General features: G+C 52.3%; 8 protein-coding genes across 8 annotated transcripts; 5 read left to right on the forward strand and 3 right to left on the reverse strand.

Moving 5' to 3' along the window:
- The first annotated feature begins 168 nt into the window (after window positions 1-168).
- PV05_02541 (uncharacterized protein) lies at window positions 169-2,420 on the forward strand. The gene has a single exon (XM_013463119.1). The coding sequence runs from the start codon at window positions 379-381 to the stop codon at window positions 1,999-2,001; it is 1,623 nt and encodes a 540-aa protein (XP_013318573.1). The 5' UTR covers window positions 169-378; the 3' UTR covers window positions 2,002-2,420.
- PV05_02542 (V-type proton ATPase catalytic subunit A) lies at window positions 2,403-4,813 on the reverse strand. Its single transcript, XM_013463120.1, has 3 exons — window positions 4,282-4,813; window positions 3,617-4,230; window positions 2,403-3,558 (listed from the first exon to the last, which is right to left on the reverse strand). Exons 1-3 carry the CDS (start codon window positions 4,727-4,729, stop codon window positions 2,554-2,556), a joined length of 2,067 nt encoding a protein of 688 aa, XP_013318574.1. The 5' UTR covers window positions 4,730-4,813; the 3' UTR covers window positions 2,403-2,553.
- Window positions 4,814-5,596: 783 nt separating this feature from the next.
- On the forward strand, window positions 5,597-8,631 carry PV05_02543 (uncharacterized protein). Its single transcript, XM_013463121.1, has 3 exons — window positions 5,597-7,945; window positions 7,995-8,157; window positions 8,208-8,631. Exons 1-3 carry the CDS (start codon window positions 6,340-6,342, stop codon window positions 8,311-8,313), a joined length of 1,875 nt encoding a protein of 624 aa, XP_013318575.1. The 5' UTR covers window positions 5,597-6,339; the 3' UTR covers window positions 8,314-8,631.
- Window positions 8,632-8,984: 353 nt separating this feature from the next.
- PV05_02544 (vacuolar protein sorting-associated protein 1) lies at window positions 8,985-12,174 on the forward strand. The gene is made up of 5 exons (XM_013463122.1): window positions 8,985-9,362; window positions 9,424-9,493; window positions 9,570-9,664; window positions 9,727-11,484; window positions 11,537-12,174. Exons 1-5 carry the CDS (start codon window positions 9,007-9,009, stop codon window positions 11,703-11,705), a joined length of 2,448 nt encoding a protein of 815 aa, XP_013318576.1. The 5' UTR covers window positions 8,985-9,006; the 3' UTR covers window positions 11,706-12,174.
- Window positions 12,175-12,379: 205 nt separating this feature from the next.
- On the reverse strand, window positions 12,380-13,337 carry PV05_02545 (uncharacterized protein; the record flags this gene model as incomplete). The annotated part of the gene is made up of 3 exons (XM_013463123.1): window positions 12,380-12,955; window positions 13,022-13,162; window positions 13,221-13,337. The coding sequence occupies 3 exons, from the start codon at window positions 13,335-13,337 to the stop codon at window positions 12,380-12,382; spliced, it is 834 nt and encodes a 277-aa protein (XP_013318577.1).
- A 1,620-nt stretch (window positions 13,338-14,957) lies between these two features.
- Window positions 14,958-16,461, forward strand: PV05_02546 (uncharacterized protein; the record flags this gene model as incomplete). The annotated part of the gene is made up of 3 exons (XM_013463124.1): window positions 14,958-14,998; window positions 15,052-15,205; window positions 15,259-16,461. 3 exons carry the CDS (start codon window positions 14,958-14,960, stop codon window positions 16,459-16,461), a joined length of 1,398 nt encoding a protein of 465 aa, XP_013318578.1.
- A 71-nt stretch (window positions 16,462-16,532) lies between these two features.
- PV05_02547 (uncharacterized protein) lies at window positions 16,533-17,374 on the reverse strand (the record flags this gene model as incomplete). Its single annotated transcript, XM_013463125.1, has 1 exon — window positions 16,533-17,374. Exon 1 carries the CDS (start codon window positions 17,307-17,309, stop codon window positions 16,533-16,535), a length of 777 nt encoding a protein of 258 aa, XP_013318579.1. The 5' UTR covers window positions 17,310-17,374.
- Window positions 17,375-17,984: 610 nt separating this feature from the next.
- PV05_02548 (uncharacterized protein) lies at window positions 17,985-20,170 on the forward strand (the record flags this gene model as incomplete). Its single annotated transcript, XM_013463126.1, has 2 exons — window positions 17,985-18,610; window positions 18,778-20,170. 2 exons carry the CDS (start codon window positions 17,985-17,987, stop codon window positions 20,168-20,170), a joined length of 2,019 nt encoding a protein of 672 aa, XP_013318580.1.
- Between the last annotated feature and the right edge of the window lie 157 nt (window positions 20,171-20,327).

A 20,327-nucleotide genomic window follows, 5' to 3' on the forward strand; every position in this document is an offset into this window, starting at 1 on the left:
GGGATCCTCTCTTTAAAGGAATACCCTTTTGATGTCAAGTCTTGTGCCTTCTTGTTCGCAGCACAAGGACGAGGCTGCGCTTGCCCGGATTTGTAAATCTTGGCCAACGTCGATCATGAGCGGCCTATTTTGAGGTTCAACCATCTTCCTTGAAGCATCGCGCGACGTCTTATATACGGATCTTAGGGTGAATATATTTCAAACTGTAGATTTAGACACTTGAGCACACTCCTCACAACTATGGGTTGCGGCATTTGCGGCGCGAGAAGAAGCGCGGTCGCCTTGTCGCCTTTTCATCTTGGTTCACATTTCTTCATATCCTGAAATTGATTCCATCACTATCCTGGCACACGAGGCTTTGCTTGACATTCTTTGACGATGCCGGCCGAAATACCAGGCTATTACTTCGATGCCACCTCGAACCGCTACTTCAAGATCCAGCCCAACCACATCGCTCCCGTTGGTGCCAATTATAGTCGACAGGCAGTCAATGCGCAGAAAGCCATTGAGGAAACCCAGCGGCTGGAAGAAGCTTCGAAGCTGAGTGAACAGGCAGCTACAGTCTCTCGTTCACGGCTTCTGCAGAACCCTCTCTTCTCTTTCGATCGACGCCTAGGCAATGTCCGCGCCCGCCCGAGCTCAATTGTCTCCGATTACTATGCCGCCAGCCTCAGAGGCGCCAATGCACTCGGCGAATTCCCACCCTGGGACGTCATTCCGGGAAGCGATTTGACGGGCCAAGTTGGTTACAAGTTCGCGATCGCACCAGAATGCGGAGCTCTACTGGCGCCATTCGCGTTCACACCGTCACAGCGGCCTCATGATACTCCAGGCTTCATGATACTCGCATTGCCTCGCCGTGGTCGACCTCTACGAGGACATGGCTCATATTTGGACTCAAAATATTGGCCGGTCTGCACGCGGGAGGACAGCTGCGGACACCTCTTTGACTTCGATAAATCGTCAGTGGTCTATCCGGCACGCAATGTGGACTGCATTGTGCCCGCGGGACCGGGCTTTGTTCTGTGGACGCACCGCAACCCTGGCAGCGAGCAGTCATACTTGACCAAAGCAGCGTTTACGGCCAACCAAGACAGATATCGTACGCGCCCGGAATTGCCCGCAGTCACGTATCAAATCCCACGGCGGATTCTGGATTTGGCCACTTCGCCTTCCCGGACCATGGCTGCTATTGCAACAAGTGAGGGCGTCTCCATCATTCCTGACTTCTGCAACGGTCATGATGGGGATATGTTCAAGACTCACATCCAGGGCGAGCAAATGGTGGTCGGGTTCAAGGACGAGAGAGTGATTATGAGCGGGACCCGGTCGGGCAAGTTGATGCTCTGCGATACACGATCGCTCGATGCCTCTTCTGTCACGTTCCGCATCCAGCACTCCAGCGCCATTAGTGGTCTCGCCATGCTGCCGGACGGCAATCGGGTTTTGGTCAATGGGCTGAGTGACATGAGGATCTACGATCTACGCTTCGCGCCGTCCCCGTCTCCTCTGTCTCGCGGCGCCGCCTCAACAACAACAACAACACACCCCTTGTCGCGGAAGGCTAAGTACCGCCGCCACAATTACGAACACACCAAGCCTACGCTGACGTTCAATGTCCCTCAACTCCGACGTCAGAATCAATACGGGTTAGGGTTCGCGTACGATCCAGAACTCAATGTCGTCGTCCGCGCGTCGACGGATTTTGTCAGCAACCACCGCGTCGGTGTATGGTCGGCGACCAGCGGCCAGTTGTTGAAGGGTCCACTCAACGAGCACAAGTTCGCCGCACCAGTGACCTGTGCTGAGATCGTGAGGGTCAGGGACGGGCCGAAGAGCATCCTCCTCGCGACTGACGGGGAGATTGTCGAATGGTGCGCACAGGGAAGAGGCTTTGAACACGAGCAGGAGGTCGTGTCTGGCTGTTTGGGCCCGGATGAGAGATCTCGCAGTGTGGGCCGGCCGAGTATTGCGCCGCGAGCCATTGCGCCGCAGCCATAGGTAGGCGATTCGTTCGGAGACTGGCTCATGGTTTGAGTTCGCCCATTTGTTCCTAACCAGTCTTGCCGGTCCTACCAGTCAGGTCATTGCTGGCACTGGTTACATGGCCAAAAGTTGTGATCGTCGGAACGAAATGTCGCTGCTGAGGGGAAGAGAGAGACGACCCTGCAAACCTGAATTTTCTGTAATGTCAACAGGCATGGCGACGGCGACTTTACTTGTACTGACAAAGCTCTCTGCGATGTGTCGTGGGTAATGAAAGCAATCGAGCCAGCATCAGTGCTCTGCATCATGGTCGTGAGAAGAACTACACATCGAAACCAGCTTGGGTGGCTCTCATGAGCCCTGAAGAGAAACGGCAATAGGGACAAGGACGTCAGCATCAAATCTGCCAATGGTTCGCGAAAGTACTCTTCTCATGACGATTCATTAATTTATCATAATGTCACAAGGCATTCTGTTCTTGTACTAAGCTAATTGATAATGTGATTACCTACTGCCCTCCCAGTATAGGTACATCACTGACTCTCGCAAAGCGACGTCTTCAATCCTCTACTCATCACTAACGCTAGCAAACTTCTCTGACATGCTCTGTAACAGCTTGTCGTACTTGCTCGAGACCTCCTCCTGGTTATCGGGCAACTCGAACTTCATGCTTCGCAGGCCATGCTGAATCTCGCTGGTGGATTCTCTGACCTTGGCCCAGGCCATGCCGCTTGAGACGGCCTTTTGCGCCTCGTCATGGAATTGCATGAACGCTTTCATCATGTACTCTGTTTTCCACAGCGGGCAGAATTGGTCGTAGTCACTGTAACCATTCTGTTGGAGGAAGTCGTCTTTCAACATGGCAGCGACGTCAAGAATGATCTTGTCCGAGTCACCAAGGGCGGATTTACCGACAAGCTGGACGACCTGGTCGAGATCTTCCGAGTTGGTGAGGAGTTCCTTGATGCGGTCTCGAAGCTTGGGGAACTCGGCATGGTCTTTGGCGTAGAATTTGTCGAGGATGTTGGTGTATTTGCTGTATGACAACGAAGTGTTGACGCTGGGAAAGTGCTTTCGCTGTGCCAATTTCTTGTCCAAGCCCCAGAAGACCTGCACAATACCGAGGGTGGCAGAAGTGACAGGGTCTGAGAAATCACCACCAGGAGGTGAGACGGCTCCGACAATTGAAATGCTGCCGGTACGTTCAGGAGAACCAAGAGCAATAGCGTTTCCAGCACGCTCGTAGAAAGAGGCAAGCTTGGCGGACAGGTAAGCAGGGAAACCTTGATCTGCAGGCATTTCACCAAGACGGCCTGAAATCTCTCGCAAAGCTTCGGCCCATCGTGAGGATGAGTCGGCCATCATGGCGACGGCCTTGCCTTGATCGCGGAAATATTCTGCTACTGTAATTCCGGTGTAGATAGAGGCTTCTCGTGCAGCCACAGGCATGTTTGATGTATTGGCAATCAGGCACGTTCGCTTCATAATGGGCTCTTTGCGGCCTTCGATGGTGATTGATAGCTCTGGAAAGTCCATCAACACTTCGGCCATTTCATTTCCTCGTTCTCCACACTGTGAATCGTCAGAAAGCTGTACCGGTATGGAGTGGAGAAAAGCAAAAGACACGTACCCCGACGTAGACAATGATGTCGCTGTTGGAGAACTTGGACACGGATTGCGAAATGACAGTCTTGCCACAGCCAAAAGCCCCAGGAATGCAGACAGTGCCACCTTGAACAGAGGGAAACAGAGCGTCGAGCACTCGCTGACCGACGATAAAGGGTGCATCGGCCTGGAGTCGCTCATTGACTGGTCTGGGAACACGGACAGGCCATGAGTGCATCATAGGGTATTCCTTGGTTTCCCCATTGAATTCGACGGTGAGCAGAGGTTCATCGACCGTGTATTCGCCCTTCGGGGCAATCTTCTTGATGGTGCCTCTTGCTCGTGGTGGCATTAGGATTCGGTGCTCGTTCAACAAGCTGTTCTCGACGACCTTTCCCCAGATATCTCCGCCGCTAATATGGTCTCCCTCTTTCACGGTAGGTGTAAATGGCCATTTCTTTTTGCGATCCAACGAGGGGATGGAGATACCACGAGGGATGTAGATGCTGTCTGTCTCACCAGCAATAGTCTTCAGGGGCCGTTGGATACCATCGTAGATTGTTTCCATCAGGCCAGGACCGAGCTCGACTGATAAGGGTTTGCCTGTCCGCAGGACGGGATCTCCAACGGTGACACCAGCTAGGGACGAGTCAGCGTTGAGTCAGGGGAGCTTGGTTGTTCATCACATACCTGTTTCTTCATACACCTGGATGGTAGCTTTATCGGCTTCGATCCGAATGACTTCACCGACCAGCTCGTCGTAGCCAACCTTGCAAAGCTCGTACATAGCCACACCGATCATGTTTTCTGCGATGATGACGGGACCGGAAATGGAAAAGACGAGACCATGTTGGTCCTCGTGGCCAATGCCACTCTCTTTTGCAGCAGGCATCCTTGTGTAAGTTCGGGCAGTAGAGTGGAGGGTCTGGAGTGGTTGCGGAAAGGCGAAGACGGAGGTGTTGATGGAGCTGGGACCGGCAAGCTCTTCCTCGACGTCGTCTTCGATCAGATCAGGGAGGCCAAGCTGGAGCTGGAGATACTTGAGGTCGGAGAGACTGGAGAGATCGTCAATGCTCTTTCCGGTGATGAACTCGACTAGAGACTTTTTGCGAGATAGGCGCGGCCGAAATCCAAGCATTCAAGATGAAATCATCACTAAAAGGAACCTATTAATTAGAATTCGAGAGCACGGGCAGGTGGGTATGTCGCTGCTGGTGTGTGGCAGCTGCCGCAACAATGACACGAGCAGATGCCTGTGCCGCGCCTGCGCCTGCGCCTACGGTTCAAGGATCGGCCGCCCACGCTGACAGCCACCGTCAGTCTCTATTAGAAGCCGAAACGACTACAGCTTGAAATGTATCTTGTGAAGAGACTACTATACTGGTATTGGGGGATCCATGAGCATTGCCATATCTGTGAACTCCAGATCGCATTATCGTGCTTACAACCCGAGGCACGCAAGGTACACCCGTACTCAACCCAGTTCCAGCCAATAACCCACTCGGGACAATGATCAGCTCCCCCGGCCTCGAGGACCATTTTCGCCCAGTCCTGGCACAGAGCAGGTGGAATAGGTGAGGACTTGTGGCAGTGGTCATATTCACAAGTAAGCCAGATTGATCCCCTGGCCTCATGCCATGAATTTGTTGGAAAGTAGGAAGCTCTTTCAAACACAGTGGATGTCGAGGTTCTCCGGGGGGAATGATGGACACACTGCTTCACTCGCTAGTAGCAGAGGTCTGACGGACTGAAACAAGAGCCAGTGGATATCGTACCTTAGACAGCGGCGTGTTATGTGTGCATGCCTGGCACCATTCACCGACTTGTATTGTGAAGGTCGAGACAGGTCAAAATGCCAGAGTAAGATCATGCGGGCATTCTGCTGGGCGGTAGAGAGCAAGGACAGCAACAGGCGAAGCCTAACTTAGTTGAAGCTAGCCCCGACACGCACCGACCAACTCTCCGACTAACTGCATCATCCCTCCGATATGCCCCATCTTGTCCTCTGCCTCAATGACCACCAACGACCACCACTGCTGTTCTCCCGAGACGATCCCAATATCCAATATCCTTCCATCTGCGTTACTTAGTTCATTGCTTCGAGGATTTTGCCGTTCCATACCCGTGTCGTCTTTGCTAAACGACGAATCTACCTGCCCTCCTTCTCTAACTCGACCCTGCGGACATACGTTCTAGGCACTACTCAATATCAGGACATCCTCCTTAATCGCCTTGGTGCATAGACCCCGGCGGCCAGAACTGCATGTCCACGTCCTCAGCCGTGACTACAATCTGAACCTTCAGATTGACTCTTCACTCAAGCAATCACAGTAGCGTCCTTCGAGGTACCGCTCGAGTAGTCTCTACTCAGAGACCGGCGGCTTTGGCCGCCACCACGAGCTGGCACACCACCCTTCTGCCGACGACAACCTAATCACTACCGACGACCCATCCATTTCAAACCACCCTACTCCTCCTCCTTACACAGATTCCTTTGCCCAACCCCCACATCCATCAAGACTCATCACACGTGAGATTCCGACCGCCGACCCACCTGCGACTACCTCCGACGACCTCGTTTCAATCCAGCCACCTATAGAGCAGGTGCAGGACTCTGAAGAGCGGGGAAGACGAAGGAGACGACGCTCTTCCTCCTCAGAGCTCGGTCAAGAAAGTCTCACGTCGTGTGAAGCTGTCCCGCCAGAAAGAAATCCCAGATCGAAGCGCAGGCGAACCGACGGACACAATATGAGAGTTGATGACGATCAAGGGCAAGCATATTCTAACGGTCATACTGCCAGCTCAAATGGATCCACTCCTCGAAAGTCCTTCCACACTGCCGTCAACGGACACACCCCTGGTAACGTCAACGGCTCAGGTTCCTCCTTCACGAATGGCGCTGTCAAGAAGCTCTCACCGGTGCGGTCACCGACATATCGGGGTCACAATCGGGAAGAGGTGGTCAGGATACTGATACAGGGTCTGCTTGACATGGGATACTCAGACGCTGCAAGTGTTTTGAGCAGTGAGAGTGGTTACGAACTAGAAAGCCCCTCCGTGGCGGCATTCCGAAGTGCAATTTTAGACGGCTCCTGGTCCGAGGCAGAAGCAATCCTGTTAGGATCACGCCGGATTGACCCAAGCGAAGGCCTGCATATGGGCGATGATCAACACGGCGAAGGTCTAGTGCTTGCTGAAGGGGCCGACCGTGGTCAAATGCTGTTTTGGATTCGACAACAGAAGTTCTTGGAGCTACTGGACCGGAGAGATCTCAGCATGGCCCTCATGGTACTCAGACAAGAGCTGACACCCTTGGGGCACGACATACACCAATTACATGCTCTCTCAACTTTACTAATGTGTCCTCCAGAAGATCTCAGGACTAAGGCTCATTGGCCGGGGACAGTGGACGAGTCACGTAAGATGCTCCTTCAAGATCTTTCGCGGTCAATTGCACCGTCTGTTATGATTCGGGATCACAGACTAGCCGAGCTGTTCGACCAAGTCAAACAGACGCAGATAAACCAGTGCTTATATCATAACACTTCGATACCTCCGTCACTATACTCAGATCATCTTTGTGATCGAGAAGACTTCCCTGCTCGAACATCAATAGAGCTTCAGGATCATACCGGCGAGGTCTGGCATGTTCAATTCTCTCATGACGGCTCGAAATTGGCCACTGCAAGCCAGGACAGGACTGTCAACATTTACGAGACCGTTACTTTCAAGCGTCTTCACGAACTGAAACAGCATTCAGCCGAGGTCACTTATGTAGCGTGGAGTCCTGACGACACAAAGATCATCTCATGTTCTCAGGACGCCAAAGCTAGAGTCTGGGATGTCGAAACGGGCAAATTGAGGGTGACCCTGCAACACGAGTCCGCCGAACCAACGTATGGAATCACTGCCGCAGCGTGGACTCCTGATTCAATGCGTTTTGTGACGGCCAGCCACGACAGAAACTCCCAACTCTGTTACTGGAGTCTTCTTGCGGACGAGCCCGAGCGTCCTATCTATGTCTGGCCCAAGGGGTTTAGGGTTCAGGACGTCGCTATTACAGATGACGGCCACTGGCTCGTCGCCCTCGATCCCCAGAACATTATACGGATCTTCGACCTGCACAATTACCGAGAGGAGCCTCCCATAAAAAGTGCGGGAAAGATGACGAGCATCAGCTTGAGCCGTGATGGCAGTACCGTCCTCGTCAATCTCGCTGTCGGCGAGGTGCAGATGATCGATCTCGTCACGAGAGACGTTGTGCGCAGGTTTAGGGGTCAGAAGCAGGGAGAATTTGTGATTCGGAGTTGCTTTGGAGGAGCAGCCGAAAACTTCGTGGTCAGCGGCTCCGAAGGTGTGTCACCATTGATTGACATGGTAAATTCGAGCTAACGCCGATGCAGATGGTATGATTTACGTGTGGCACAAGGAGAACGAAGCTCTCATTGAGAAACTGTCGGGCCACGGTCGAGGTGTAGGCGGAAAGGATTGTGTGACGACGGTCGACTGGAATCCCAGAGATGCCTCCATGTTTGCGTCTGGTGGTGATGACCGCAAAATACGAATGTAAGCCGGAATACCCTCTGTACAGAGGCCCCAATTGACTCAGCTTCTAGATGGACAAACGCATTGTCTCCCATTGATGGTATCTCGAACACCCTCAACAGGTCCGTTGTGCGGCATGATTCTGGTCGCACGAGCGCCATGAGATCAACACTGTAGGTACTGTGAGTAGGTGCTGTTTCTGGAGTTTGTGGAGGGAACCATATCCTTAACGATCAACGTCCTGCACAGAGTATAGAGTTTTGGACACAACATTGCATTGCAAGGAGTTCGCTTGTAGGTGGCTTACACCAAGCAACACTACAACAGAGGGAGAGTTCAAGGGGTAACGAAGAGCATTCATCCTTTGAACATGGCAAGCCTTGGCTGTGCCCGCATGGGAAAGGGAATATGGACAGCAGCCGCCGACGCTGCCAGGTTTAGATCTAGCTCAATATCTTGTATTTCACTCAATATGCAATGATATTATACGATACGTCTTACCGGACCCTTACCTACCAGGTACCTTAGGTGGTGAGGGCGAAAGCTGACTAGTAACGAGCAAGTGCAACTCATCTCACCTCATGTGTCTCTTTTCCGTAAGCTACCAATATGTGATAGTGTTGAGCAATTCAAAACAACTTCTTTTGTAAGAGGCGTACGGAGTACCGTGATCTCAGACATTGGATCCAGTTGCATCTTACGACGGAATGAATGCTGCCTGATCAGTTGACCACGACCATTCAAGCTACCTATTGGCCAACCCAAAGTTGCGGCCTTCTCAAAAGGCATCGCCCATTGACGAGTGATCGAATTGCCCGTGGGACTTCATCTTTTGCCAGGTGCCTGTTCTTCTGGAATAATGGTGGCTTCATGGTGCCTTTGATGCCGTCGATGACGCGCAAGCCACACTTTAGGCGCCAAGAAAAGGTGGCTGCTAATGGTGTTAGCGCAGCCTATAACACGCCGTGCACGCCTAAAGCCGCGCCAGTATCCGTACAACTCTCAGCACCAAGTGCAGGTGCATCATCCCAAGTTTTGGCCAGCAGTGCGCATTCGCATATCACTCCGACCGTCAAACAATCCCCTTCCACCCAACATCAGCCTCTTGATCTTGCCCTACAACAATCTGCCCGAAGCAGTCTCGAGTCCGCCCGTCCTGATTTACTCGACGATCCTCTTCCGCTGTCCTTTGCCCCAACCATGGCGGCTCAACCTGGGGGTTATTCGTGAGTGCCTGCGGACTATCAACAAAAACAACGATCAAGCAATGAACTGACAGATACACAGGATCAATGTCAACGACCCCAGTCTGATCGCTCTCGTCAATAAGCTACAAGATGTTTTCACAACCGTCGGAGTATGCATCCTCTGATACTTTCCCCCATTGGCTGCAGGCTGCACTTGTTCTACCGAGCTGACCATCATTGTGCTAGGTCCAAAATCCCATAGATCTCCCACAGATTGTCGTCGTCGGATCGCAGTCGAGTGGAAAGAGTTCTGTTCTCGAGAACATTGTTGGCCGAGACTTGTAAGCCAAAGCAGTCGATTTGGCAGGTTGTATTTCTCACGACCACTAACCCCTACCCCTAGTCTGCCTCGAGGCTCCGGAATCGTCACACGAAGACCCCTCGTCCTTCAACTGATCAACAGACCACCTCCTGCGAAACTACAGACAAATGGCGTTTCGGAGGAGGACATGAAAAAGACCACCGACAGTCAAGCAAATGTGGATGAATGGGGAGAATTCCTACACCTGCCAGGACAGAAGTTCTTCGATTTCAACAAGATCCGTGATGAGATCGTGAAGGAAACGGAAGCAAAAGCAGGAAGAAATGTCGGAATCTCTCCCGCGCCCATCAACTTGCGCATCTACTCCCCCAACGTCCTTACCCTGACGTTAGTTGATCTGCCCGGCCTGACGAAAGTGCCGGTTGGAGATCAACCGCGAGATATCGAACGACAAATTAAAGAGATGGTGCTCAAGCAGATATCGAAGCCAAATGCCATCATTCTGGCCGTAACTGCCGCCAACGTCGATTTGGCTAATTCGGATGGATTGAAACTTGCCCGTGAGGTGGACCCAGAGGGCCAGAGGACAATCGGTGTGCTTACCAAGATCGACTTGATGGACGCCGGTACCGATGTCGTCGATATTCTCGCTGGCAGAATCATTCCGCTCAGATTAGGCTACGTTCCCGTGGTCAACCGAGGTCAGCGTGATATTGAGAACAAGAAGAGGATAGATCTGGCCTTGAAGGCGGAGAAGGACTTCTTCGAGAACCACCCTTCATACCGCAACAAGGCATCATACTGCGGTACACCATACTTGGCCCGAAAACTCAACCTCATCCTTATGATGCACATCAAACAGACTCTGCCCGACATCAAGGCCCGAATCGCCAGTTCTCTGCAGAAATACTCTCAAGAACTCGATCAGTTGGGCGCTGGTGACATGATCGGACACAACAGCTCGAACATCGTCCTCAACATCATCACCGAATTTGCAAACGAGTACAGAACGGTCCTCGAGGGGCACAGCGCTGAATTATCCAGCATGGAACTTTCAGGTGGTGCAAGAATTTCATTCGTTTACCATGAATTGTATTCGAATGGAATCAAGGCGATCGACCCCTTTGAGCAAGTCAAGGACATTGATATCCGGACAATGTTGGTCAACTCCTCAGGCTCCTCGCCCGCACTTTTTGTCGGCACCACTGCATTCGAGATTATTGTCAAGCAGCAAATCAGGCGTCTAGAGGAGCCGTCGCTGAAATGTGTTTCTCTGGTTTACGACGAACTTGTCCGGATTTTGCAACAACTGCTTACAAAACAACTATTCCGAAGATATCCTCAGCTCAAAGAGAGATTCCACGGTGTCGTCATCTCTTTCTTCAGGAAGGCCATGGAACCCGCGAACAAGTTGGTCAAAGATTTGGTGGCAATGGAAGCGTGCTATATCAACACGGGCCACCCAGATTTTCTCAACGGCCATCGGGCCATGGCCATCGTGAATGACAGACACAATTCCGCAAAGCCCACCCAAGTAGACCCGAAGACAGGCAAGCCACTACCTCCATCGGTGCCACCACGAGCAAACTCTCCCGGTTTGCCCACAGACGGCACAGAGCCCAACGCTGGCTTCTTCGGCTCATTCTTCGCGAGCAAAAACAAAAAGAAGATGGCGGCAATGGAGCCACCCCCGGCCACGTTGAAGGCCAGCGGAACATTATCCGAACGCGAGAACCAAGAAGTGGAAGTAATCAAGCTATTGATCAACAGCTACTTCAATATTGTCAGAAGGACCATGATCGACATGGTGCCAAAAGCCATCATGTTGACCCTGGTACAGTAAGTGTTGCCCTTCTCGTCCAATCCCCCGGCCTTGCCTAACATCCATCAGGTTCACCAAAGATGAAATGCAACGAGAACTGCTGGAGCAAATGTATAGAGCACAAGAACTCGACGAACTTCTCAAGGAGAGCGACTACACCGTCAGACGGCGGAAAGAATGCCAGCAGATGGTGGAAAGCTTGAGCAAAGCCAGCGAGATCGTCAGCCAGGTGCAGTAGGATCGCATACATATTTAGGTACCTCTGAACGACACAACGACATTATGCCATCGGTGATGCCATAGCCTGTCACTCGACCACGCGGCAAGGCGCCCTGGTCTATCGGACGGCACGCATGTTTTGCGGAAGGATTGTGACCTCAAGCGCGGCGCCGAAGGAGGCAGGGAGTGGACAATGGTCTCTTTTTGGTCCCTTTTGCACCTTTTGGCACCGCATGATACCACATTTCCTTGCATTGGCTTTGTCGGCATGGCTGTTGATAGAGTAGATTACATGACAGAATTATGAGGCGCGCTGAGTATGGCCCCGGTTTGTAGAAGTGCGCTAGCGGGGGTGTTGGATTTCAGAGGTTCAAGTTGTCGGACCACACTCAAGGAATGAATGCTGCTCACAGAGTGTGCCCGGGCACATGAATGGGGATAGCAATGGAGCTGAGCCACAAGAATGATATTCCATTTGAACGCCAATATCCCGTGCCCGGTCCCTGTCCGCGGTGATTTGCTTGTCTTTGTTGTGAGACTGACGACAACAGAGCGAGGGTACTAGTATTTCATGACGCTTCGCAGGAAGGCTAGATCATACTCCAAGAGCCGTATTATATAGTCGGGTTACCTTTCGTATTGCTGGGCCCAGATTTTGTTCTATTGTCCACAACTCTTGGTCAAGCCAGCGGCTCAAGGCCTGCGAGCAAGCAAGCCGAGCCACGCGCAGATTGAGGCAAGCGAACAACGATCCAAGCGGCTTCCAGGTCTGAACGTGCTCAGCAGACATGATAGCCGCAGGGCTGCACCCATTGCGATTTCTTCGTCCGCTGGTGTTGCCATGCGCAGTTGGCGCAGTCCATTGGTCACCACGATCAGTGCGCGCCAAAAGATGGACAGCGCTTCGGCGAGACGAATGTCCTTGAAAAGGTGATATGTCGAGGGTCCACGTTCTGACGAAGTCCATAGCGGAGGGCATTCAAGGACCATGTCGGTGTCTTTGAGGAAGTCATTCACTCTATCATTCAGAGAGAAAAGGTCCTCCTTTAGCGAGAGTGCTGAGAGAAGTGAATCTTCGCCAAATTCAGATCCTGACGTGGCTCTCGGTGTCCGAAGACTGTGGATGAAGGCGGGCAATCTAGCGTAGGTGTGGAGTATGCCGGCTTCAAAACGATCGACGGACCAGGAGTCGGGGATTTTTTGCTCGAGTGTACGCCAGTCGGGAGTGTCGATGAAACATTTCGTGGTGAGCAGGAGGGACTTGAAGACCTAGACAGAGACACCTGTGAGCCACAATCCAATATACATCCACGGGACACAGTATTGGTGACGCACGAGGGTAGGGAGATGAGCGTAGAACATTTGCAGCTCGAACCGCGAATTTATCCTCTCTGGGCCAAAGGCTCGAAGGATTGCAGTCGCTCCATCAGCGTGAGAGAGGTAATGGTGATGGCTATGAAGATCCTCGTCTACTACCTGTCCGCGTCAAGTTATCAGCAGTTTGATAAGGATCATCAGCAAGAGGGGGACGTACCGCTGCGCTATTCAGAATGAGAGCAGAGCAGAGACTTTCTGGCTGCAAGCGTGTCTCGCCGTTGTCGAGCTGCATCTGAAGGAGTTTCAGAGCCTGTCCATACTTTTGTAATCGCATGTGAGAGTTCGTTGGAGTCGGCGTGCATTGTCGAGCGGCCAAAACGCAGTTTAGGGCCGCGTCCAGACATTCGTTGTGCCCAGTGTGAAGTGGAAGCTCTTGGAAGTACTCGCCACAGTAGAGAATGGAGAAGCTGGTGCCGGAGGTGCCATTGAGATAGCGTACCAGTTTCCCAGCAAGTCTCGTCGCTTCGGAGCCCGGGAAAGCAAGGGAGATTAAGGACGTCGGACAGGATGCGCCTGAGGAAGAGGAACAAGTCCTGGCATCTTCTGTGTCCTTCAATGAGGCAGAAGATGTGTCAGGGATGACAACACCTGTTGCTTGATTCGAACAACGTTTCCGCTTCTCGAAAGTGCACGCTGGATCTTTGAATCGAAATCCTTTAAGACGATATGATAAATGGCTTGGACGTCCTGTTGATATTGGGATCGACTCTTGCTTTTGGGCAACGAATTCGATTTCGGACGCCCAGCCAACACACTCGCGGCTGGAAGTCTCGCAATGGAGGCATCGTGGACGGCGCTCGTCGCACTGATTTGATAGGAAGTTTCCAGTTAGTAGGATGAAGAAACAGGTAGATGGAGAAAAGGGAGGGGGAGGGACTGGAGGGAATCACTTTGATTTTTCTCTTCCTGCAGGTCAAGCAGCCTTTCCTTCTACCGCCTGCCATAATGATTGTCCATGGCAATTGCCACCGTGAATGTGAGAGTCTCTGCAAGTGCACTATATATCTGACGTGCGAGTGAGCAGCCCAGCACTGGGATGACCTTAGGCCTAGTTCGCCAAAAAACCATCTCAGCCAAAGATAAACAAAGCATGTATGAAGTCATATCCATAGGATCCGTGTCGCTAGGCTCCTTAATAAGCCATTGGGTAAGGAGTCTCCCCCCTGGAAGTGGACATCCATTGTCCTTTCAGAAGAGGCAGACTCGATGACAAGGTCTGATCTGCGGCACCCCATCTGGATGCCATCGTTGTGTATCTGTTGGAGGGATCAACATATTCACGCCTACTCTGGAAAAAGCTGAGAGATAGCCCCCAAGACATGGTCAACTGACGCTTGATTTTCTGGTAGCAGCTGAAATTTGAGAAGGTCTCTAAGGGTGTAACATCCGTCGATCATGGAACTTTGGGCGGTGTAGCTGCGCGTACGTAGCAATGGTCGCTGATCGAATCGCCGAAAGGATTGCAGAATTGGTCATTTTCAATGGCGCCGCCGGTACCTTGCATCGCACCTGCGTCTCAGCCGCCGTGGAAATGATCCTGTGATCCTGCACCTTCAACCCGGGTGTGCTTTAATATGCAGAGTCGCGCTACCAATTCGCCCTTCTGGGGCATAGGGCTGGTGCTGATGGTTGGGCGAGTCACATGCTCGCATTATGGTCTGAGGAGGGCAATACTAAAGCCATGACTACCCGGCCTCTAGTCGTGGTTACAACTAACAGCATTCCAGTTGCAAAGTTTTGTGGCTGTATATTCTCTGACCTTGGCCCAATTACCATCCAAGGTAATCATGGCGAACGAGCTGGGCTATAAGTACAGCTCGTGGTCTGCACGAGGACCCGTCTCGACAGAACACCTGGCTATATCAGAAAAAGGATCAGGAATAGTCACTCCAAGATGCTTCATAAAGGGGTTTCACTCCTAGTGGCTTTGCATGCGTCACCACTGCTCTCTCTCTCGCTGCGGCCCAAGGCAACAAGGGGAATTGCAGCCATCCTACGGCCTTCTTCGAACAGCTAGTGGATCACTCAACAGGTTCTGGGGAGACCTTTGCTCAGCAATACCAAGTCATTGATGACTATTTCCAGCCAGGCGGCTCGATCATATTCTATCAGGGTGCCGAAAGCAAATCCATCGCGTGCCTGGTGAGCGGCCCCTAGGTCCAACGCTGTTGCATGACCGCTGACGTGTTGAAAAGGAAGACTCTATCGTCCCAGTCTGGTCGAAAGAACTTGCAGCCCTAGCAATCTCTCTCGAGCACCGCTTCTTTGGTGCCAGCTGGCCCTCCAACGACAGCAACTTCGCTGATCGCTATGAAACAATGACCTTGGAGAATGTTATGCTGGACTCGGTCCGCTTTGTAGACAAGATCAAGAACACAACCAAAGGAATTACGCAAGAGACCCCAGTGAAAGTCGTTGGGTCTTCCTATGGTGGCTTCCTGATCCCCGTCATTCGCCTCAACTACCCAGAAACCTTCTACGGTGCTGTCGCCTGGGCATCACCAATTCGGTGCTTTGGCCCTGACAAAGCAAATCCGGACCGCTTCATCTGGATGGACCACGTGAGCAACGTCTACTATGACCAATCTGCGAATGCCGCAAAGAAGATCAAGAATGCTTTGCACGAGCTTGACACAAAGATTGCCAATCCTGCGACTTTACCTCATACTCTTGCATCCGAGCTGTCCCTGTGCAGCGCACCGACCAACCACAGTGAATTTCGAGACCTCATGAGCTGGCTGGTCGGGTCATACCAAGACGTGACGCAATACTCTCTCGCGTCCGCATTGGTATTCGATGACCCTGATGTCCTTCCCAACCTCATTCGGCAGACAGAAGCAGCATCGAGTACATCAACCGTGCTGAACGCCGTTATCCGAACGAAGGCCGCATCGGGACAGAACTGTACAGACTACGCGTCGGCAGGGGCAGCCACCTCGTTGGTCGACATTGACTCTTACGGCGCTCTTCTGTGCAAGTATTACACTCAAGTTGGTGGAGCCGAAATATCAAACTCCACGATATTCCCGACGTCAGTCACTCAAAGTTATGAGGAGAACTTTTCCTTGTGCCCGACAGCGTACAACGTCTCGTTCACATCGATGCCCACTCAAGCTGAGCTACAAAAGAAATATCGCTTCACTCAAGCCGACATTGAAGCGTCACAGCGTATCCTCTTCCCCATGGGCGAGTGGGATCCCGTCGGGGCCATTGGACCGAAGCCATTCAACTTTGCCGGCACCACAAAGTACACCGACCGTATGGCGAGTCGTGCTTGGGTGGTTAACATGATGTCGCACGGCGAGGATAGTCTTGCACCCGTGGCGAATGAGAAGCCGAGCGTGGTGCATGCGAGGCAGCTCGAGTTGCAGAGCATCAAGGAGTGGCTAAATGTTTGATGACCCGAATCCGAATCCGAGGAGCTATTGACAGGCTGCATGAATGGTTTTCTTCTTTCTCGAGCAGACGCTTATTTAATGGTGAATATTGAACCCCATCCTTCCACACATGAAGGCTGTGCACCCACCGTCCGCAGCATTCCCCAAACAGTCGTCGCAACACTGTCCAGTACTACAATGTCATGTTCTTTCTCCCAAACAGATGCTCTCCGTGCACCCCGGAGATTCGTGCAATAAATAGCAACGACATCAGCGCCTTGACCTGCAACTTGAGTCACCATTTCATCGAGCTGTGCCTCCGTTACGTCTCCGAAGTCCGTATTCCTGGTCATTCCCAGGTACCGCTCCCTGTCGTCCGTGATCTCGACACCAATGGAAGCGTGATTTTTCCGTATCGCATCGTTGACCGCTTTGACATATGGCGTGACCAGGCCCATTTTCTGGGGGTTGGTTTTCCCGAGCAATTCATTCAATGCCAAAATCGAACTCGTCGCCGGGATGCCCGTGGCGTCCTGGATGACACTGCAGAGGATCTCGTCCTTCTTGAAACCTAGCCAGCCAGAGGACGTGCCGCTCCAGCCGATGACATGGACCCCGGCGTCAGCGAGGAGTTGGGCTGCTGTGAGCATGGGTTCGAGGAGGAATTGAGCATTAGCTTCGGGTGAGACATCGATTGTGGTTACACGGAATCTGGAGTAATGGACGCTGATATCAAGGTCCGGGTCGTTGATGGACGATATGATTGCGGAGGTGAGAGGTTCCAGGGCCGTGTTGGATGAGGGAACGATGACACCTAGGCGGAGTCGACGGACCATATTTGGATGATAATCTTCTGCGGTGCTCTTCATGCGAGTTCGTTCCTGTCGCGGGCGTAGAATGAGGGCTGGACAAGTTTACGTTATGCTCGCGCGAGAGAGACGTTGAGAGCGGATGTACCAACGGGGATGTCGATGGCGATGGTGGCCTTCTCCGAAAAGCATTTGATATCGAGACCCGTCCGCATCTTTCGCTATCTTGTGCTCGCCGTTGATCATATCATTCCGCCTGGCCCTCAACATACTTCGGATCAAAATAGCCTGTAGTTTGCGCAAGTCGAGCAACTATCGTAGGTCGTCGAGCATTATCTCAAACCCGCTGCAGCCGGTGTCTCAGATCAGTTGCCTAAGGGAAGCGACACCAGTCTACCCAAGTCAAATCTGTGCCCAGATTGAAACGAAACCTGTTCTGCTGATGAGTCTTCTCGTGTCCAGAAGGCTTGTCGTCACCTGAGCCACCGTGATGGTAGGTGACCTTGGAAGTGAAGACCATGCCCCTTCCCCAAGACGCAGCAAGCGGCCTAGGGTACTAGTGGCATGCCAGAGATGCAAGTCAAGGAGACAGAAGGTAATGCTGTCAAGCAGTTTGAGGTCCTAAATTCGTAACGATCAAAGTGTGACAATGCTTCTCCGGCCTGTTCGAATTGTGCCCGATCTGGTGCCTCATGCGTAAATGCAGAGAACGCCTACCCGTCTTCATATGTCAAAATGTTGGAAGACAGGGTAGGCCTGCTCGAAGCGCAACTGAGCTCACCCATCCAGCCTTCTGACCACGAGGAACTTCACAGTCCCACACAGCGCGCCGAAGCTCGCCAGATTCCCACGTCACGACAAGACCAGTCAATAAGAACTTCTCCTTCCAATCGTCTGACCCTAGGGTTGGGTGTGTTATCCTCAGTCGCCGCTGCCGAGCCTCACTACTTCGGTTCCTCGTCAGGGCTGAGCCTCGCCCATTTCGTCCAAGCAGCCATTGAATGCGGTACAAGTACCGGATCAGAAGTATCCTTGCCCCTGTTGGCCGACCGGCCTTTCCCGAACCATGCTCCCTCATCCAAAACGCCCGTGGCTCCGATTCCAGCGCTGAAAGTGGGCAGCAGATTCATCAAGGCTTATTTGGCGAGTGTACATCCACTGTACCCTTTCCTAGACCGAGCAGGACTTTGGGGAATGCATCGCCATCATAGTAGTGTCCATGGAGACCCATCAGCGGACTCGCAGTTAGGCCTCGCAGTCCTCCACTTGGTATATGCAAGTGGGTCTCGCTGCCTTGAACTTCTGGGATCTACAAAGATCGCAAAACATACTCCTCAAGGCCATTTCATGGCGGCTATGAGGTACGTTATTGAAGCCATGAAGTGGACCAGCATACGCTCCATTGAGATCACCCTGCTACTGGGAATACACTCAATGCGGTCCCCGTCCGGTAAGCCCAGTTAACCTAGCCGTTCTGATCTTCGCCATATATCCGGGATATTGAGCTGACTATGTGCACGGGGACAAGCGTCTGGCATCTGTGCGGTCTTGCGTTGAGACAGTGTCTGGAGCTGGGCTTGCATAAGCAAAGAGTTGTCGCCGCTCATCAGCTAGCGCAGGATCAGAAGCGCAAAAGGCTCTTCTGGAGCGCATTCATCTTCGAGAGGAAGACCGCACTTGTGTTGGGCAGGCCTTTTGCCATATCGGACAAGGAAATCGATGCAGATCTGCCCTTGGAGGTGAATGATGATGAAGAAGACGTCAATGTACTAGACGCAGCACGACAAGCGCAGCACTCAAGCGATGATACTCCGCAATTCCTATCGAATTTGAGCCTTCACAGACATCATATCATGCTGTACCGCATCCATACGAAGATTCGGTTTACCTTGCATGGCTTGAAGAGCTCTGAACAGGCGGGCAGAATGCGGGAGAAGATTGGACTTCGGTTCCAAGAACTCGAAGAATGGAAAGACCGCGTTCTGGGCCATTACTCGAAGTCCTCTGGTTATACGCAAGCTTTCTGCGAGTCGAGAAATGTCAGTGACGAGGATAACTCTTCCGACTCGGAGCCTGACAGGGTACGAGAAATCCGACGTTCCGTGGAGATCGAGAGGACAGAATTGCTCCTCGAATACAATGAGGCGCGACGATCATTGCTACAGCCGCTGATGACAGAGGGACAGAATCACTATACGTTTGGCCCTTCGGAGTATGCTGCATGTGCCGATGCATCTGGCCAGATCTGTCAGCTTTACAGACGACTCCACCGGCTATCTCCCGTACCATTCACGCTGAGAGATTTGCATGCAGTGTTTGTTGCAGGATTCACATTGATCTATTGCATCTGCAACAGTCCGTCGCTGTACGACGCTCATCATGCTGGCGACGTTGGAGCATGCTCGACAGTTCTGTATGTCATCAGCGAGCAGTGGTCAAGCGCCAAAAAATATCGTGATGCATTCGAAGTTGTGGTGGAGAAGATGATTGAACGCACCAGGAGCGCGACTGAAGACCACTCTGTGCGAAGCGATGATATGCAACCTGAAGCGAGGAGTAACAGGCAACGCCTGCAACGTGTGAAGCCACATCGTGCTCAGCCGGGTTCCCAAAGCTATCATACGACTCGCGTCTCTGGTCATGCCGTCGATAACATAGGCAGCTCTACCGACCAGGGTCGTGCGGCCCTGCAGGACACTGAGGTTCAACAGCAGGCAGGGTCTGGAGCTGACCAGTCGGTGGTGCAGCAGCACCCCGGTAGGATCCTGGCTTCACCTGGACCTCCCAATTTTGACAGCGACCTTACCCCTAGCCCTCTCGACGGCTTTGGGTTTGGGCTTGACCTTGACTTCGAGTATAATGAGATCGGAGATCTTCTCACGATCGAAGGGTTGGATTGGTTTACTGGTGCCGTTCTCTGATCTCGTGAGGGATATGCTTGCACTTTGAGAAGCATGAGGTCTGCGTCAGAAATTTGTTAGAGGAAGAATTAGAGGAAGAATTAGAGGAAGAATTAGAGGAAGAATTAGAGGAAGAATTAGAGGAAGAATTAGAGGAAGAATTAGAGGAAGAATTAGA

The sequence above is a fragment of the Exophiala xenobiotica genome, assembly GCF_000835505.1.
Source record: "Exophiala xenobiotica strain CBS 118157 unplaced genomic scaffold supercont1.2, whole genome shotgun sequence".
Classification (NCBI taxonomy): Eukaryota; Fungi; Ascomycota; class Eurotiomycetes; order Chaetothyriales; family Herpotrichiellaceae; genus Exophiala; species Exophiala xenobiotica.

What these genes read in the sequence shown, in the direction of transcription:
- PV05_02542 (XM_013463120.1), bottom strand. Translation starts at nt 4,729, where the DNA reads ATGCTTGGATTTCGGCCGCGCCTATCTCGCAAAAAGTCTCTAGTCGAG. An exon ending in CCAGGTGTATGAAGAAACAG is followed by an intron (nt 4,231 to 4,281) that starts GTATGTGATGAA and finishes ACTCGTCCCTAG; the next exon opens with CTGGTGTCACCGTTGGAGAT. An exon ending in ACATCATTGTCTACGTCGGG is followed by an intron (nt 3,559 to 3,616) that starts GTACGTGTCTTT and finishes GACGATTCACAG; the next exon opens with TGTGGAGAACGAGGAAATGA.
- PV05_02543 (XM_013463121.1), top strand. Translation starts at nt 6,340, where the DNA reads ATGAGAGTTGATGACGATCAAGGGCAAGCATATTCTAACGGTCATACT. An exon ending in CGTGGTCAGCGGCTCCGAAG is followed by an intron (nt 7,946 to 7,994) that starts GTGTGTCACCAT and finishes ACGCCGATGCAG; the next exon opens with ATGGTATGATTTACGTGTGG. An exon ending in GATGACCGCAAAATACGAAT is followed by an intron (nt 8,158 to 8,207) that starts GTAAGCCGGAAT and finishes CTCAGCTTCTAG; the next exon opens with ATGGACAAACGCATTGTCTC.
- PV05_02544 (XM_013463122.1), top strand. Translation starts at nt 9,007, where the DNA reads ATGGTGCCTTTGATGCCGTCGATGACGCGCAAGCCACACTTTAGGCGC. An exon ending in GCTCAACCTGGGGGTTATTC is followed by an intron (nt 9,363 to 9,423) that starts GTGAGTGCCTGC and finishes ACAGATACACAG; the next exon opens with GATCAATGTCAACGACCCCA. An exon ending in ATGTTTTCACAACCGTCGGA is followed by an intron (nt 9,494 to 9,569) that starts GTATGCATCCTC and finishes TCATTGTGCTAG; the next exon opens with GTCCAAAATCCCATAGATCT.
- PV05_02541 (XM_013463119.1), top strand. Translation starts at nt 379, where the DNA reads ATGCCGGCCGAAATACCAGGCTATTACTTCGATGCCACCTCGAACCGC.